This window comes from Notolepis coatsorum (genome assembly GCF_963971535.1).
Source record: "Notolepis coatsorum genome assembly, chromosome: 3".
Lineage (NCBI taxonomy): Eukaryota > Metazoa > Chordata > Actinopteri > Aulopiformes > Paralepididae > Notolepis > Notolepis coatsorum.
The window spans coordinates 146,360,518-146,379,200 of NC_140167.1; the positions used below are offsets into that span (position 1 = coordinate 146,360,518).

General features: G+C 41.8%; 1 protein-coding gene across 1 annotated transcript in view; it reads left to right on the forward strand.

Moving 5' to 3' along the window:
- Nucleotides 1–18,304, forward strand: part of stk17b (serine/threonine kinase 17b (apoptosis-inducing)) — a 33,803-nt gene extending 15,499 nt beyond the window's left edge. Inside the window, exons 2-7 of the mRNA XM_084309800.1 lie at nucleotides 1,404–1,616; nucleotides 3,906–4,044; nucleotides 8,181–8,307; nucleotides 10,228–10,276; nucleotides 12,364–12,543; nucleotides 16,070–18,304. Of these exons, the coding sequence (XP_084165926.1) occupies nucleotides 1,404–1,616; nucleotides 3,906–4,044; nucleotides 8,181–8,307; nucleotides 10,228–10,276; nucleotides 12,364–12,543; nucleotides 16,070–16,307 (946 nt within the window). The 3' untranslated portion in view covers nucleotides 16,308–18,304. The remainder of the gene's footprint in view (nucleotides 1–1,403; nucleotides 1,617–3,905; nucleotides 4,045–8,180; nucleotides 8,308–10,227; nucleotides 10,277–12,363; nucleotides 12,544–16,069) is intronic.
- The last annotated feature ends 379 nt before the right edge of the window (nucleotides 18,305–18,683 follow it).

Consider the following 18,683-nt stretch of genomic DNA (forward strand, 5'->3'; position numbering starts at 1 on the left):
CACCGGATCACCGGAGACGCTGGCCACGACACCCCTTATAAATGCGCTTAGTTACCAGTGCCACTTACCACCAACTCTCTGAAGACGTAAAATAACTTAACTTTAACTGCCGATCTTTGTGAATTGGAGTGTTTGTGCAATGAGGCTAATTTGCATAGAAAGGGGCACATTTTCTGCCGATATTACCTCATTTAAATACCCGCAAATAGCACGGACGCACAGATACGCAATGATGATGGCAACGCAGTTAGCAAGATATTTCACCCTTTGCAAGTGCTTTGTGAATAGCAAGGTTTGTTTTGGGGCTATTTGCACAGGCATGGCGTCAGAAAAAGCAGCGCAATCCCTTTGAGAATTCGCCCCACAGTGTCATAGGGCCTAACAAAATTAATAGTTGGTTTCAGGTTGGTTGTCAGTTTGGCCATGGGTAGGTAGGGAATTTATTTTATTTTATTTTTTTATTTTATTCTTTCCCACGGCGACTATGGATAGGGAATTTATTTATTTAATTAAAATGTTCACAACAACATGGATGCATGTACTCTGCCAGCATGTTTAATATCCATAATATTAAATGTTTGACTAAGATTTCTATGAAACTTTATTCTTTATTCTTTTTTTTTTTTTTTTTTTTTTTTTATATAATTTTTTTTTAAAACTCATAAAATATATTGGGTCGCACCTAAATCGGCAGGGTCGGTCGGCAACCTGAAACCAACTATTAATTTTGTTAGGCCTAGATGATGACATGAAGCAAACTTGTCTTACACAAAGTTCAAGGCCAGTAATAATAATAATAATTGTTAGACTAGAAGTCTTTATTTGTCATGCAGTTTTAACACACACACGCGAGATGGGCGACCCACAGGAACACACACACACACACACACACATGCACTGAGTCGCCAATGAAATGTCTCTCTGCACTTTTCCCATCCCGTTGTCCTTCCCCCCATGGGCAGCCGGGAGCAGATAGGGCGTCAACGTGAGCCGCGCCCCGGGGACCAATCCAAGTGCTCCTGTCCGTCTTCGTCAAGGACGCCACAGCGTTAGCGATCTGTTGTGCATGTTTTTCCATTGGGTTTATCTTATCGGGGGGGAAACCCTTGCGAGCACGGGGAGAACATGCAAACTCCACACAGAAAGGCCTGGGAGATACCCCACCTGAGTACCTGGCATCAGGGAAACCTGGTCCCCAAGCGGGAATCGAACCCTGGACCTTCTTGCTGTGAGGCGACAGTGTTAACCACTACACCACCGTGCCGCTTGTGTGCATGTGTGTGATATGGCGATAACTTAATTAAATCCAAATTCCAAATAATTCAGTATAGGCCTATAGGATAACACTTTGTCCATTTCCTCAACAGCATGACTTTGACGGTCTATGATGTGCTCTGTCCTAGGGGGAAGTTTGCAGTTGTCAAGCGGTGTGTGGAGAAGGCCACAGGGAAAATATTTGCCGCCAAGTTCCTGCGTAAGCGGCGGAGGGGTCGTGACTGCCGGGCAGAGGTGGTCCACGAGATGGCTGTCCTGGAGGCGTCTCGCAACAACCCCCGCGTGGTCAACCTGCATGCAGCCTACGAGACGGACCACGACATCGTCCTCCTCTTGGAATAGTGAGTTCAACAACAAAGCCAGTAACGCATCTAAACTAGGGATCAATCCAACCTTTTCAGTCCTGATACGGATACCTGGGCTTTGGTTCTGATGATCCATTACTTTTAATGAACAGTATAGACTTGGGCTGTCATTTTGGCGTCATTGGACACAAATGATTGAGATATAATAAATGTTTCTGCATTAGAGAGTTATTAACGTAATGTCAAAAATGCAGAAAATCAAGTCACTTTGCTTTGGTTTCTGGCACGTTTAGACGTGTTTCTTTGTATCGGATTTACAATTTAGTAACACGGAAATGCTCAGATACTGATGTTCTATTTTTGCCTGGTGTCGGTGCATCCCTAATCTAAACCAGAAAGAGGTAATTCCTCACTTTCATTTCATTTTGATTTGTTCTGTTCATGGTAATACACAGTTCCATAAAATACAAAAAAAGTATTTCATAATCAAAGCACCTCTCAATTTGCACATTCCATGAGGGAAAAGGAGCAGGGAGAATAAAATCTAATTTTTAAAATCCCCTTACTCAAAACAATAAATAAACAATAGGAATACCGGTAGATGGTACCGTCAAGTCAACACAGTAATCCTATCAGATTCATGAGGATGTTGAGATTGAAATCCACATGGTGTCTTTTACTTGTGCTTACAGCTAATGTTACTGTATTACTCTACTACAAGCCATTCGATTTCGCAAATCAACCGGAAGCACCCTGGAGTTTGAAAATACAAGCCAACTGAATGGGGAAGTGCACAGTGCGGGGCTTGTAGTAGAGTGCCAGCATAGCAACGACTGCCTGATGACTGCGACCCTTAAGTGGTTATTTAGCCTTTCCTGCTAACAAAGCAGAGACCAATGCCCCTCACTTTGAAATGGGATTTTAGGTGTACAGTGGACTCTCTTGTCAGAATACTCAAAACACAGTACAAGGCTGTACAGTGTGACTGTGCGACTCATATGTTGCACATGCTACGAAAGAATCGGTCTGTGCGATTAATTGACTGCAGTAGCAGCCATGTGAAGTGAATCACACGCCTCGCTGTTCTACTTGGAAGTCGTGGTCTTATCATGTAATTGAAAACCATGTCACCATCTGCATAGAGTCCAGGGGTGCGTTGGTCATGGGACGGGGTTGCACGCTGAGCAACTGGCTCTGTGTGAGCAGAAGCACGCGCACGCACGGATGTGCACACGCATACACACAGGAAAGCGCTGCACTCTACTGATGCGCCAACTCGCCAAGTACCCACCTGGCTACTTTGCATAACAATAGCTCAGGTCGTCAGGTGTGTTCAAATACGTCCTCAGATACATTCACACAAAACTTGTGAATGAAATGTGTTACATTCCATTCCTAGAGGCAATTAGGCATTGCCTTTAGTCTGTGCACACGTGAGGGAACATTTATGCGCATGCACAGTGCAACCAGGTATGAAATCACCAACGCACCACTGATAGAGTCCATACATCCAACACCAAATCCTAGCGATCAATCAAATGTTCCTCAGTGAGTCCAGTGAGCTAGCCATCTATCTGGGACACACCAGGATGTAGGGATGGGCAAAACTCACAAAATTGCTATTCGATAGTCACTGGGAACTATTTGACTACGGTTACGGTACTATTCAAAGATCCCCCCAGCCCCCCCACGTTAACATCTTATTTTGTTTTTACTTAATAGCGAACGTGATACAATGAAACAAGTGAGATAGCTGGCCGCTGTCATTGCTAACAGCTAGTGTTAGATATTTGCGAGTCGGAGCCGGCGAACGTTCTTTCATTCTGAAAATCGTGGCCCTGAAAGTAAAGAGTCAGGCAACCTTAACAAAGGGGCATTAGGGAAACGCCAGGTTCTAACTTGATCAACCTGAAGTATTACAAAATAAGGTGCGGTTGATTGAACGAGTGTTGCAATGTTGCATACTGTATTTCTAGAGATGTTATTGTGTATCGTTTTGTAGCACAGGCCAAAAACTTGTAGCACGACTCACAACGTCACGAGTATAAAACGGTATGTGACTGGCAAAGGACAGACAATCAGATTGAGGACCACTGCCCTACTTAAACCAGTCAGATCACTTGAATCAGTGCTTCAACACCACAGTGAAAGACATTGTACTTGAAATGGGTTAGATGATGTTATTTGGGAACTTTTAGATCCACGTCATCCCTAGTGTCTGGGGGGGGGGGGGGGGGGGGGGGGAGGGGAGGGAGGGGAGGGAGAGTAAAAATGTCCCCTATAAAGTCAGTAAAGTTTTCCTACTGTGACTACCTACTTCCTCAGTGCGGCCGGTGGGGAGATCTTTGATCATTGTGTCTCTGAGGAACTGCTGCCAGAGGCCCAGATCACACGCCTCATCACACAGACCCTGGAGGGGGTCCACCACCTCCACCTCAACCACCTGGTTCACCTGGACCTCAAGGTCTACACACACACACACACACACACACACATACACATACACATACACATACACACATACATACATACATACATACATACATACATACATTAGGGGTGTAACGGTACACGGAAGCCACGGTTCGGTACGTACCTCGGTTTTGGAGTCACGGTTCGGTACGATTTCGGTACACAGGAAAACAATATTTATGATTATTATATATTTATAATAATTATTATTATATATAATTATTTTGTATTAAGTTATACTTAGTTCCACCTAGGCTTTCTGCGGTAGTCAGTCAGTGATAACAGTGTCATTCTGTGTTCAGGAATCCACTTGAGTAAATGCATTGCCTACTACCCCCACCCCCCACCGTTGTATAGTTTCACTTTCACTTCTAGAGTAGATTTTACTTCACGTGACGCAGAGAAAGACTAGAGAAGAGATGCCATGTTACACAACAATGAGAGGATGTATAACTATTTTGGATTTAAACACCGTAGCAGCTCGACTGGAGAGGAGCTCAAAGGACCAGTCCAGATCAGCGAAAGTACGTTTATGTGTTTTTTTTCTCGGATCAGCTGGAAAGTACCGCAGAAGAAAGTTGGTGCGTGTGCGCGCGCGTGTCTTTCCATTGTTTAACATTATTACGCGAACAAGAAAACGATGAACATTTTCAGTCTATTGCATATATGCTGTGTTACAAACATACTGTATCATTCATGGTTGGTTTTGTTTCAGTGACACCTATAGGTAAGGGGAGGAGAGGAGGGGAGAAACAGCCGAGTGCAGAGTGCGCGTTCATTTGTTCTGTCTGCTTGTTCATGCCTTTACAAGCTTCAATGTTTTATTCATCATCGAAATGTGGCAATCCAAGCTTGATATGCAACGTTAAATGAATGACCTTCTGTGTTAAGACTGTTAGTAAGCCAGTGTAAAGTAAAGATATTGAGCATAGATTTGTAAAATGTTCACCTAGTGGTATGTATGAGACGTATTCTATGGCTGCACGTACCGCACCGTGAGCCACGTACCGTAAATTCACAGGATGAATACACGTACCGTTACACCCCTAACATACATACATACAATACATACATACATACATACATACATACATACATACATACATGCATGCATGCATACATGCATACATGCATACATGCATACATGCATACATACATACATACATACATACATACATGCATCATGCATACATACATACACACACGCGCACACTCACACACGCGCACACTCACACACTCACACACTCACACACTCACACTCGCACACACACAGACAGACACTCGTACACTCGTACATACACTCATACATTCACTCACGGCATGTACTGTACACACACACACACACACACGCACGCACGCACGCACGCATGCACACACACTCACACACTCACACATGCCCATGCATTTCCTTAGGTATTAGAATTTAAGCTCCAAACACCCTCATATGTTTTCCCTATTGGATTATGTGTACATAGTTCAGCCCAGAGCTGAGATAGTGTGGGATAGGGTTCTCCTGTCACGAGAAACGGGTACATAGTCCAGGAGAGCCAATCCCAAAGTGGTACAGTGGGAAAAACTGAGTGAGTCTGCTGTGAGTTTACTACCATCAACACTGTCTGCAAGTTCTACGTTGCACTACTTTTATTCTCTTATACCTATTCTTATGTCTGCACTTTATGCATTGTTTTTTATTCTGTCAATTGTATGCTAATTATATGCTTAAAATTAAAATGTTCATTTTATACTGTTTGCTGTGGGGCATGCGGTCCATGTGTGAAAGGTGCTATATAGATAGTTATTATTATGTATTATTATATTGTAAAAGAATATATTAAATAGACATTGAAAATGAGGGTGACCTAAATTGTCCTTTTTGAGAATAAATAAAGGTTTGAATTGACTGTGGACTCCTCATCTTATCCTGTGAGTCCTCTCACTCAGCTAGATGTGACTGATGGGCCAATCAGAGCAGCTAGATGTGACTGATGGGCCAATCAGAGTAACCAGTATGTATTATGTGATATTTCAGAGGAAGCAGGTTGGATATCTGAAATGGCTTGATTTTGTTGATATCCAGGGGGATTAGTCATACTTTTCACAACAACAACAACAACAACAACAACAACTATATAACATTACCATACTACTGGCCCACAAACCAAGTATTACTAGTATTATTGGCCTATAGTCATGGGTGGAAAATAAATCATTGAGCAAAAAAATCTGTCATTAAAATCCAGGGCCCTCATTCATCAACGTGACTTACGCACAGATATGTGCTTAACCTGTGCGTACGACCATTTCTAAGCAAAGTGTGGGATTCATCAATTTCAACTTGAACTTGACTTCGTGCTTATGTTTACACACAGCTCGGAGAATGCGTAGCTGACGCCCAGTGGTAGAACATCGTTACTACGGCATATGCGCTGCTCAGTTCATGCATTAGTTTCAACGCGGAAATAAGCTTCCGTGCATTAGTTTCAACACTGGCGTGTTCAACTTCTGTATGACCCGTAATTCATTATAGTTCATTGTAAAATAGCGACAGTAGTGTAATTATAACGGGCTCACACGCGAACAAGAGGTTGGCCTGCTTGTTTGGCACGGGGGGGGGCAGACGCAGAACACCAACCTCCAAACGCGATTAAATATTGTTTCAAATAAAAAGCGAATTATTTTGTGTGTCATGTTTCCAAATGAGATTGGTCACGAAATGCTTTCTACTTCAATTTGTTGGTTAGAATAGATGACCTCCGTTGAAACTTCACTGAGACTAACAGTCTATTTGTGAGCTCCCGCACAGATGTGATAATAATAATAATAATAACAATAATAATAATAATAATAATAATAATAATAATAATAATAATAGCTTCATTTTATATAGCGCCTTTCAAGAGACCCAAGGTCGCTTTACATAGATAGGGGGGGGGGAATAACAAAGTAACAAACATAGTGGACAGACACAACATATAAATATGATGATGGAATTCATTCAAGTCCTCTCCACCCTCGGGTCTTTGCCACCGGCACGGTCCATCGTGATATTGGAGATGGATCGAGCAATAGACTGTTACTGTAGCTGTCAAAGCTCCATCACAAATGCAGTTATGTGAATAGAAAGGGATTCCACTCAGTCAATGTTGCGATGCGCATTTGCCTGATACATGTTGTTGCTGCATGCCGGGAGGAAAGGCATGCTGCATGTTTTCAATTCATTAAATAAAACGGATACTTTTTGCAAGGGTTTACTGACTGTCATACAAATAATCAACCAACTACATACTGTAACTTTTCAGTGCACGTTCTTATTTACATTGTGACAACAGCCTTGTGAGTTCCCGCAGTGACCCGCACACAGACGTGATGGAATTCAAGTTCAAGTTTGTATTGATCACATATAGGCAGGCTACACATGGCGTATGGGCTACATCATACATGGCAGTGAGATTCATTGTTCTTGTATATGCTCTCGTATTATTGTTTATATAGGCTACCCAATACTGACATCAAAATAGATTGTATGCCTCTAGAAATCATATGCAGCAGGTAGAAAATTGACGGAAAATCCGTCGCGATTTGGAATAAAATTGAGGAGAACTTTAATCCCTGGGTATTAATCAAACAAAACGGGAAAAGGCAGTCATATTCCAGCACGGTCTTTATTAGTGTTTGCGCTGCCCAGGCAGCAATGGTTAATAGATATCATATCCGACATCACCGTACGTGTACACGTCTGTCAGCCTGTCACATAACACGCTTCCCTCGGCTTAGTCCATTTTTCCACATTTCATGGGGGTATTCCATTACCGTATATGGTTAATCGGGGGCGGTTCTGGTATGCAAATACTTAAAACAGTGCACAAGCTCAAACGTAGGATCAAAGTCATATTTATCAAGACAGGTGTGCGTAGGACCTGTGTACGCATGTGTGATAAATCCCGTTTTTTTGTGCGTGCACATATTCTAAATTCTGTGCTTAAGTATGGAAATAGAACATTTTCTACGTCACGTTGATGAATGAGGGCCCAGGTCTGGAATGGAATATATGTCATTCTAAAGTGTAAAAGTCTGGATATTCATGCACGTTTGCTTCTTCTTTTCCTGTTCTTTATGTGTGTTTTCCAGCCTCAGAATATTCTGCTCACTAGCCTGGCTCCACTAGGGGATATAAAGATTGTTGACTTTGGCCTGGCACGTAGACTGGGCGCAGCGGGCGAGCTCAGAGAGATAATTGGCACACCAGAATATGTGGGTAAGATGATGTTCACGGTCAAGTATTCATTAGTCATCACAATGGTAAAGACATTACTTTGGTCCGTTCATCCTCTAGACTAGAGGGCAAGACCAATGAGAGTCGTGACTGCAAATTATTTCGAGTGATAGTCTAGGCCCTCCATTTTTAAGATGGTGGAAAATGCACTCTCATACATTACTGTCCATTGGTTTACTTTTAAATTGGAACCTGACCTCAACTCTGTCTGTCTAACAAATGGATACTCCTCATTGAAAATGAATTAAAAACAGACGTTGATGGACAACAGACACAGCGGATCAGTGTAGCCGCATAATGTTAAAGATCAAAGTAAGCACTCTACAGATATTGAGCGTAATTTTTAGAGATGTTCCGATACCATTTTTTCCTTCCCGATCCGATTCCAATACCTAAGCTTTGGGTATCGGCCGATACCGATACTGATCCGATACCAGTGCATACATAAAAAAAAAAAAACAAAAAAAACTATATTATATAAATTATACTTTTTTTTATTTATTTTTTTACAGATACTGTTTTATATATACTGTTTTTTAGTAATAACTAGAAAGTAATGGTATTTATTCAACAACAGGTGATTGTATAGATTAGTATTAGTATCATTAATCAATGAGTATGGGGCTGCGGCACTGGAGATATACCCTACTCCAATGATCCGCACGGACGTTAGACGGTGTTGCACTCGCTACCCAGTCTGTAAGCTAGTACTAGCAGAGGCTCTGGCAGTGGCTAGTAGTAACGTTCATGTTGTGATTTTCGATGCAAAATAAATATTCAACATTCTCTTTTGAGACTCCGCCTCAGACTCTTATCCTTTGGCACTTGGAACTTGCTGTACTTTGCTTGCAGGTCTGCAGCCATTATTGCTTGATTATGAATAGCACCAACTTTAGCCAAGGTACCGTTATCAAGCTAAGCTAGCTGACCTAGCTCGTCTTCCCCGCATTGACATTTGATAACGTCAGCTAACGCTAGTCAGTAGCTACTTGACTTAAATACGATTCACCGTGGGTGCATTATAGACGGACAGTGTCAGGTCCTGAAGAAAGGACAGGCGATCATCTGATTTGATGTAACGTTAAAGCGGATGTTGTTCCAACTAGCTAGCTTTTCAGCTAATGCTATCATAACACCAGCAAGCAAAACACATCCCGTCCGAGCTCCCCGTCACACGCTCTGTCGGGGACAATGGAATTTAAGAAAGTGTATCTGCTGTTAAAATGACAAACAGCATCACACTTTAAAACACGATCATTTTATAATCCTCACTCTCCGCAGGAGATAAATGACATCATGGGATCGGAGGCTAGAATTTACGTGTACTCGCCGATACCGATACCAGCATTTTAGGCAGTATCGGCGGCATTTCCGATACTGGTATCGGTATCGGAACAACTCTAGTAATTTTGTAAAATGTCCTGTGTCACCGGTAATACCGGTGTTGTCATGAGTTTATTATTCATGGTACATTTCACATCACCGCGGCAACCCTACTGGTTCTAGACCTTTTGGAATTTGCCAACATAAACAAACAACATAAATTGGCTCACGGTTATTTCCTCTTGCAGTGTTTGCTAACGCAATAGCGGACAGGAAATACACCCAAGCTGTTCCCCTAGCAACGGAATAGCAACAGAGTTCTTCTAGAAAGCATTGGCATAACTAGAGTGTCAGTGACTTATGACTCACAATGATAAGGTAGCCAGAACATGCTCTTCACAATTCTTAGTCGTTATTAGTGAAATCGCCCCACACCAGTGTAGAAGCACCAGAACCTTTCAGTGTGGCAGACTTTTATGTTTGGTATTCTTTTACTTAAAAATATCAGTTCTAAAGAAGTCTTACTAGCCCTAGTTGAAGTATGATTAATCACCATTTCTTTTGCTTGTCTCCCTTAAGCCCCAGAGATCCTGAATTATGACCCCATTACAACGGCAACTGACCTTTGGTATGTCCTTGCTTGCAAATTTGACAGCGGTATTTGTCCCAATCCAGGCTTGAAATAGCCACATGCTGGTAAATTTAGGCTGTAACTGTCAAGTCTATTAATTAAAGGTATCCAATGGAGTTATTCACCACTATTTGATCAAACTGGCACTGTATCACTGAAAAGAGGACCCTGTATCATGTGTTCATACAAGGACGCACAAGCATGCCACAGTGGTGACATAGAACACAAAGAGAGTGCACTGGAGGTGTGTACGCTTATAGAACACAAAGAGTGCACTGGAGGTGTGTAAGAACACAAAGAGAGTGCACTGGAGGTGTGTAAGAACACAAAGAGAGTGCACTGGAGGTGTGTAAGCTTATAGAACACAAAGAGAGTGCACTGGAGGTGTGTAAGAACACAAAGAGAGTGCACTGGAGGTGTGTAAGAACACAAAGAGAGTGCAGTGCACTGGAGGTGTGTAAGCTTATAGAACACAAAGAGAGTGCACTGGAGGTGTGTAAGCTTATAGAACACAGAGTGCACTGGAGGTGTGTAAGCTTATAGAACACAAAGAGTGCACTGGAGGTGTGTAAGCTTATAGAACACAAAGAGAGTGCACTGGAGGTGTGTAAGCTTATAGAACACAGAGTGCACTGGAGGTGTGTAAGCTTATAGAACACAAAGAGAGTGCACTGGAGGTGTGTAAGCTTATAGAAGACAAAGAGAGTGCACTGGAGGTGTGTAAGCTTATAGAACACAAAGAGTGCACTGGAGGTGTGTAAGCTTATAGAACACAAAGAGTGCACTGGAGGTGTGTAAGCTTATAGAACACAAAGAGAGTGCACTGGAGGTGTGTAAGCTTATAGAACACAAAGAGAGTGCACTGGAGGTGTGTAAGCTTATAGAACACAAAGAGTGCACTGGAGGTGTGTAAGCTTATAGAACACAAAGAGTGCACTGGAGATGTGTAAGCTTGCCCTTATGCTTCAGATTCATTGGTCTATAGTATATTATTTCCCTCGAAACATAATAAGCTAAATGGCTGTCAATTAAAGGAGCACTCATTACAACTTCACCAAACAGAAAATGTAACTTAACATGGATGGGAGGTAAACACCGTGGGAGAAAAGGTAACCATGGAAATGGACTTTGGAACCATGGAGGTAGGGAATCTATTCAGCGTGTAGACTGTAGAACAACAATATAAAACTATATTTGGGTGGAAATGTGAATATAAACCAAAGTGAATTGTTTACAAGAAAAACTTGTATACCTTTTAATTCTGCTAGCCAATTTGATAGGCTGCCAATTTGTATTCAATCAAGTCTTCTTTATTATATAAAAAAAAAAAAACATTGGCTGGTGAGAAAGTAATTTGGCTAGTGAAATGCTGAATCTACTAGCCACTGTGAATTGGTTGATAAAGTTAGTTCCATGCCCTCGTGTTTACAAGGTTACTACACAGGTCTGTGTAAAAAAGAATGGAAAGGACAATTATTTTATAGAATCAATTTCCAATATAGAAACCTATTAGAGGAGCTTGCACATCGTTTCTATGTAGAGTTTGCATGTTCTTCCTGTGTTTGCGTGGGTTTCCTCTGGGTACTCTGGTTTCCTCCCACACCAAAAGACATGCATGTTAGGCAGGGACTACAGATGAAAACTAGCTCATTAGCTAAATCTGGCACATTTACATTGATGTGGACACTGAAAATGCTGATTAATGTGCATTGTCCCTGGGTAAAAATGTATTAATTAAATTAAATCATGTAGTTTAGAAGAGAATCCCATACACTGCATTTGCAGCAAGTACATCACTTGATTCACAACTTTTCACAACTAACGTTATGTAAGTCAGATGTCATATTGTGAGAGCAGTGTGTGGATTCTCTTCTAAACTACAGTATAGAAGTATTGAAAAACAGAAAGTCATGGGAAAGTTTGCATAAAGTGTGAAATTCACAGTCATACTTGTAATTACTTGCGTCTGAGAGAGACTGTACACTGCTAACTATTTGCAAGACGACTATCCTGTCATAAAACAATGATCAATACTGTACATCTGCATTGTCTAATTCGTTTGTTTTGACCGTATTGTTTGTCAGGAGCGTGGGGGTGATAGCCTACATGTTGGTGACGGGCGAGTCGCCATTTGCAGGTGATGACAAGCAGGAGACGTACCTAAACGTGTCACAGGTCAACGTGGACTACAGCCTGGAGGCCTTCTCCAGGGTGTCTGAGCTGGCTGTGGACTTCATCCGCAAGTTGCTGGTCAAAGCACCTGAGTGAGTGGGACTAATGCCTGTGATATTATAACGGTTTTTGACCTCTGCACAATGCCTCATTTCACCCCCATTTTTGATAACTGTACAGTTTCTGCTAAATTAAATGTAATTGAAGATTAATGTTCCTCAGGATGATAATAACTATGGTGTCCCCTTATTCACCAATAAATGTACAGGAATGAATATTTTCTGTATTTCTGCAGATTGACAACAGAACAAAGGACCTCTCATACAGTGCAAAGAGACAGTGGAAAACATACTTTATGATAATCAAAGACTTAAACCGTACCAGTCTAATTTTTACTTCTCACCTTTATCAGAGATTGTCCAGGTCTTTAACAAATTCTCTGTCTATAGGTATATAGTGTATGTTTTGGTGGATGTCAAATTGTCAACCTATTGTCACACTGCCATTGATATTTAAAAGGGTTGAGAATATGCTCTATGAAACTTGAAAATCACTAGGCATAAGTAATTTACCCTCGTGAAAATCACTGTCAGGTCTCGTAGCGGAGATTGCGTTCGTCACCAACCCCGGAGCTGTGAGCTGGATTCGCCTGTTCGAATCCAGCTCACAGCTCCGGGGTTGTCACCAGCTTGTCTGGCCGTTCACACTAATACAATTGGCTGTATTAGAGGGTGGGAGAAGCTGGCGGGGTGGGTCCGGGTCGTTGTAAACAGCGACTCCTACAGTTCGGTCGGGGCGCCTGCTAAGCGCGGATAGGACCTGAGTGGGATAGTGTGATCCTTCCACACGCTACGCCCTCTCAGGGAGGATCCGCGCTGCCAGGTGAAAAGAAGCGGTTGATTGGCTGGACGTGTGTCGGAGGAAGCACGTGATAGCCTCCACTCTCCCAGATGATCTGACTGTGGGGGTTAAGTGCGCAGTGACCAGGAAGGGGATTGGGAATTGGCATACGACTAACATTGGGATGGGAGAAAAATCGGAGGAAAATGGAGGGGGAAAAAGATCAATAAAATAAGAAAATCACTGTCATTTATTTCCGCTAATGTTACTGTGTACACCTCTCAAGGGTGTTTCCGGCTGCTCCTGAGTCTTCAGTCTTTGCTGCAGCTATAGGAAAATGAATGGACTATTAATAGATGGTTCCTAGTTTCATCTGAGGTTCATGTAGCTGTGGTCCTGTGAACAAAGCCTTCTAACATACTTTTCTCTCTCTGATAAGGCAGGGGATTTGGAATTTTAAGCGGCAGTTTATAAAAAAAATAATAAAAGGAAAGGTCGTTAACTAGCTTAGCATTGCAGATCAGGTCACCCGACGTCGCCAGCATCAGTGCTCTGCAACATCTGGTCATTTAGGGTTAGCAATTTGGCTTTTAAAGATTTTTCTTTGAAAAATTGGAATGTTAATAAAACATTAAATCCTCTGGTGAAACCCAATTTTCCCATTAACCCCACAATGCCCACATGTAGGGCTGGGCGATAAAACGATAACGATAATTATCGCCATATATTTTAATAATCGATAATAAAAAATTTAAAAAAAGTATTGTGACCTGCAACAGGGCAGCTTTAAAACCAGAGACAGTGGACAGACTTGTCTTTCTTGCCTGCAACTTAAAGTAATGGCTTTGCTTGTCCAAATGACAATACTGACCAAATTGAGATTTATTTTTCTCTTGTCCATTTATTTTGTTTGCTTTCTCATTTAAAATACAGTTTGAAACCGTCTGTACACAGTAGGCTGTGTGCTAGCTTAGCTAGTCTCCAGTCGCGAGTCACGGTGCACATGTGCGGTGGTTTGTCCACCAAAAAAGCGCCAAAAGATAGAAAAGAAACTAGCAGAGCCAGAAATGTTCAACTCCCCTGGAGCCACAGCCACTTTTTTTGGTACTTTCGCTTTCAAACCAGCCTGAGAATTGGGAGTGTGAGGGGCTGTAACACTAAAGATGGCGGCAACGACAAAGAATTGCTGCAAAATAAACATACATTTGGTGTTTAAATAATCATAAAAAATTATCTTTTTTTAATACTAATAGAAATATCGATAATTATTGATATCGAACGATATGAATATGAAATTTTTTATCGTGATAACATTTTTGGCCATATCGCCCAGCCCTACCCACATGCAGTATCAAGGACAACATTAACACTTTGAGTGCCAGCCACGATAAATCTCGTTAGTTCATGCCACGCGTTGAGTGCCAAGAACGAGAAATCTCGTTATTTAATCGTTATTTTTTTATTATCGATTTCCATTCATTTTTCATCAATCTAGCCTCACGTTACCAACCATTGGGGATCTATCTGAGCTCGAACAGGGGAAATACCGCCCCATGTCGTCTCTCCGGATGGTATTGCACCCATTGGATTGGACTGTGAAATGGATGGGGGAAAAAAGAGTCCGGAATCCACATTTTACTTGTCAGGCATGTAACCGGAGACGATCCCATTCATTGCCGAGCCGCAGAACAGCGTGGAATATGTGTTTCCAGTACCCAGCATTGGATCAATAAACGCGATCGATATTTGGAATGGCGATCAGGAATTGGAATAATCTTTTTGGAGAACATCTGATCTGAGGTAAGGAATCTATTTTACAAGTCTTGGGATAATCAGAGTTTTTTTCACCTATATATCAACGGGTCCCATATATGTGTGTGTGTGTGCTGATCAGGAAATAAGATTTTTGAAAACGATTCATAAATAGGCCAAACATGACAACGTGTTTTGTGTATTCCACTAAAGCGCGATTCCTGCAGAATCACTTTTTTTTCTGGAAGTTTCAAAAAACGAGCGTTTTTCAAAATGGTATAAAACGGAAATGTACCGATTTAAAAACAAAAAATTAAAATCCGTTTCAACCATGTTGACTCCAAACAAGTCATTGATAAGCGACGGGCGTATTAGACACATAGCCATAATTTAAGATATAGTTTATGTGCTCGCAAATATGCTCACCCTCCCATTGACTACAGCGCCGGCACTCAAGCGCTAAATCGTGCACTCAAAGTATTAAGGAAAAGACTTCTCATTTCTGCCATGGGCAGGGGGGAAAATGCCCCAGGGCTTGTCATAATAATGTGACTGCGTGAGAGGTATATTACTCTACTACAAGCTATTCAAATGTGCCCAGCAACCCAGAGCACCCAACTGAATGCGGAAGTTTGTCTTGCGGCGCTTCTAGTAGAGTGTAACAGGGAAGAAAATGACAGTACTTTGCAGAAGCTTGAGTTATGCCTAACAACTTTAAAATCTCATGGAGTATTTTCCACCCCTATTCAACCTCAATGGCAGTTTGAATGGCATTTAGTAAGGCAAGCTGATATCAGCTAAAACACACACCATATACACTACATACAGGTACATCAGTAATCTTCATAGCATTATGTTAAGTACGTTAGCTGTAGAGCGTCCAGTATGGCAGAGGAAGTGACTGAAATAGGACGAGAGGCACGATGAAGTGAATGAGCAGTACAGTGTAGTATGTACCCATAACCTCGCATGTACTCGAAGACCAGGGTTATGATCCACATGATGTATTTGGTTGTGTCACCACAGGGACAGGCCCAGTGCAGCAGACTGTATGAGTCACCCCTGGTTGTGGCAGCAGCAGTTGTACCAAGGCCCCGAACCCGTCGTGTCCCGTAACCCACGCGAGAGGTGCAGCGGGACCAAGTGGGCTGCTCCGCCAGAGGACCCAGAGGACAAAGAGAATTTCCTGGACTCGCCACTCTCTCATGCCAAGAAGTTCCGCTTTGGGGAGGACACGTCTGCCGCTGGGGATGGCGACCTGTAAAAGAGAGATGGGAAAACAGGGGTTCAGACAGGGTAGCCCAATACTCTCCCTCGTCTTGTAAATTATTTTATGCATCCAGAATACCAGCTGCCCACCAAGCAAGAGCACTTTGGTGGCATTCGCATTCCACCCCCCTCCTCAAATGCAAGAGTGACCACTCAAACCAAAGATAACCAGCTAAAGTTTGAGATCTAACGTTGATTTAACATGGTTTGTGTAATTTGTGTTGACTTAAAATAGTTAATGAGTTTTATTTTGAGCTGTCTCGTATTCTCAATGTCTCCATCTGCATGGTTTCGGGTTTCTTTTTCCACCGTGCTGAAAGTGGATAGTCTTCATGGGAAAATCCACGCTAAAACAAATTTACATTTTATTATTCCAATGATCTTGGACAGTTCAGTCAATATCTATAAACGGAGACTACCGTCTCCCTAAGCTGGAAACCAGACCACCAAGACTTGAATCTGTGATGTCATCACGTGGCACGTTTTGGAGTTGGTCCAATTACAATGAATTAGTGGCCGACTTTGTGGGCAGATTTATTTAATTTTTTTGTGAAAGATTCTTTGAGCTATTGCATCCAAATTAGTTTTATATAAATGTAGCACTTACAGCTGTGATTCAGAAAATGTACTCGTACCCCAGTAAAATCACTGTGGGTACTGTCGCAGTGTCCCAGGAATTGCTCCACTATTCACTACGAAGCAGCTGCAGGATTTGTCTCTGGTATTCAGCTCAAGAAGAGACTTCTTTATTTTCACAAATCAAAACTGAGCTGTACAGTATTATAGAAATAATATTCTATTTTAAGGGTGGTATCACATGGGAAATCTGCAATACTGCTGCAAAAAAAGTGCTTCATGCTTTGCCAGAAGGACAGAAAAGTGTTAGAAATGGTCCAAGTCCCCAGGCCCAGCAAGTGTTTTCTTGCAGCTTGCCTTCAACAGAAACAACTGAGGTGATTTAGATAAAAGCCACTGTACTGGCTTCATTTGAGTAAGTATTGAAATATTAATTTCACGCTAGAAGGAAATAATGAGTAGATGTGATGTCATTGGAAGACCGTAACGAGTGCAATGCATAATGTAGTGGAATTATCAACATTCCGGTCAGTCCTCCTCATTCTATACGTTGATAAGACATTCCACTGTGCACGTGTCCCACCCGTGTTTCTGTCTCCTTAACCATCACTACTGGTATATACGCCACCCTTATTTACGTTCAGTGTGCCTGCTTCTGCTTGATGAGTTGTACTTCCTCTTTGAAAGAAAATGAAATAAGGCAGTAGGTCAGGCACAAGCATATTACATTCCCCTTCTCTAGCTCAGGCATTCTTAAAAAAGAAACATCTAGCGTAATTTATCCCTGTGGGGAAAACCTTAAGGTTTCACTCTGAGTAATATTTTCAGACGGAACTCTGGCAATAATAACTTTGGAAGGTTTGAAAGTATTGTATGAAAGTGTTTCATGTCTAACCAGTAATTATGGAATGCCTCTGAATCAGATACCTCAAGGTTTCAGTGTGTAATATATTTTCAGATAGAACTCTGGCAATAATAACTTCTAAAGGTTTGAAAGTGTTCTATGAAAGTGTTTCATGTCTAATTATGGAATGCCTCTGGATCACTTTACAACAAAGACAAAACCCTTAAGGCTTCTACCGCAGGGGCAAAATAATGTCCACTTTCTCCCTTTTCCTTTGTAATGCACACACCCTACACGTCCCATGTTTGAAAGCACAAATGACATCATCAACGACTTTTCTATGGCACTATAAAGTCAGCCAGCGAGTCACACCGGTGTTCATGACAGTACTGTTTAGCCCTCCACAGTAGCATAAAACTGTAACCTTGACAGTAATGACTCATCTCACAAGTCACACGCCACACCCATACTTGGCCAACTTAGGCTTCCTCACAAAGCTATGTTGGTTCCTCTTTGTCAGGAGGTTGATGACAAATTTTACTTCCTCATTTAAAGTACTTATTAAGATTGTGTTTGTTGATTTGAGGAAAATTCCATTTATTTATGTATTCGTGGGAGATGGACGTGAACTCGACAAGTTTTTGGTCCATTCACCAAAACCATCTGATCTGCTTTTGTTTTGATCAGCACTAAAAGCTTCTCTATTTCTCTATGGGCAGGTTACTGTAAATTTAAATACTACAAGGGATTGTTGATGAAGTAACGTTGTGCTTTTTGGAATATAGCAATTAATTTCCCATTTAGTTGTGTTCATCCGTCCAATGCATTCCTTTTCATCTCAGGGCATGATTTGTCACTCTGTACCGATGTGTGCCTCTTTATATGTGCTCATTACCGTATGTTTTATACTCTTAATAAGATCTCTGTAGGCCGATTATTTATGTACTGGAA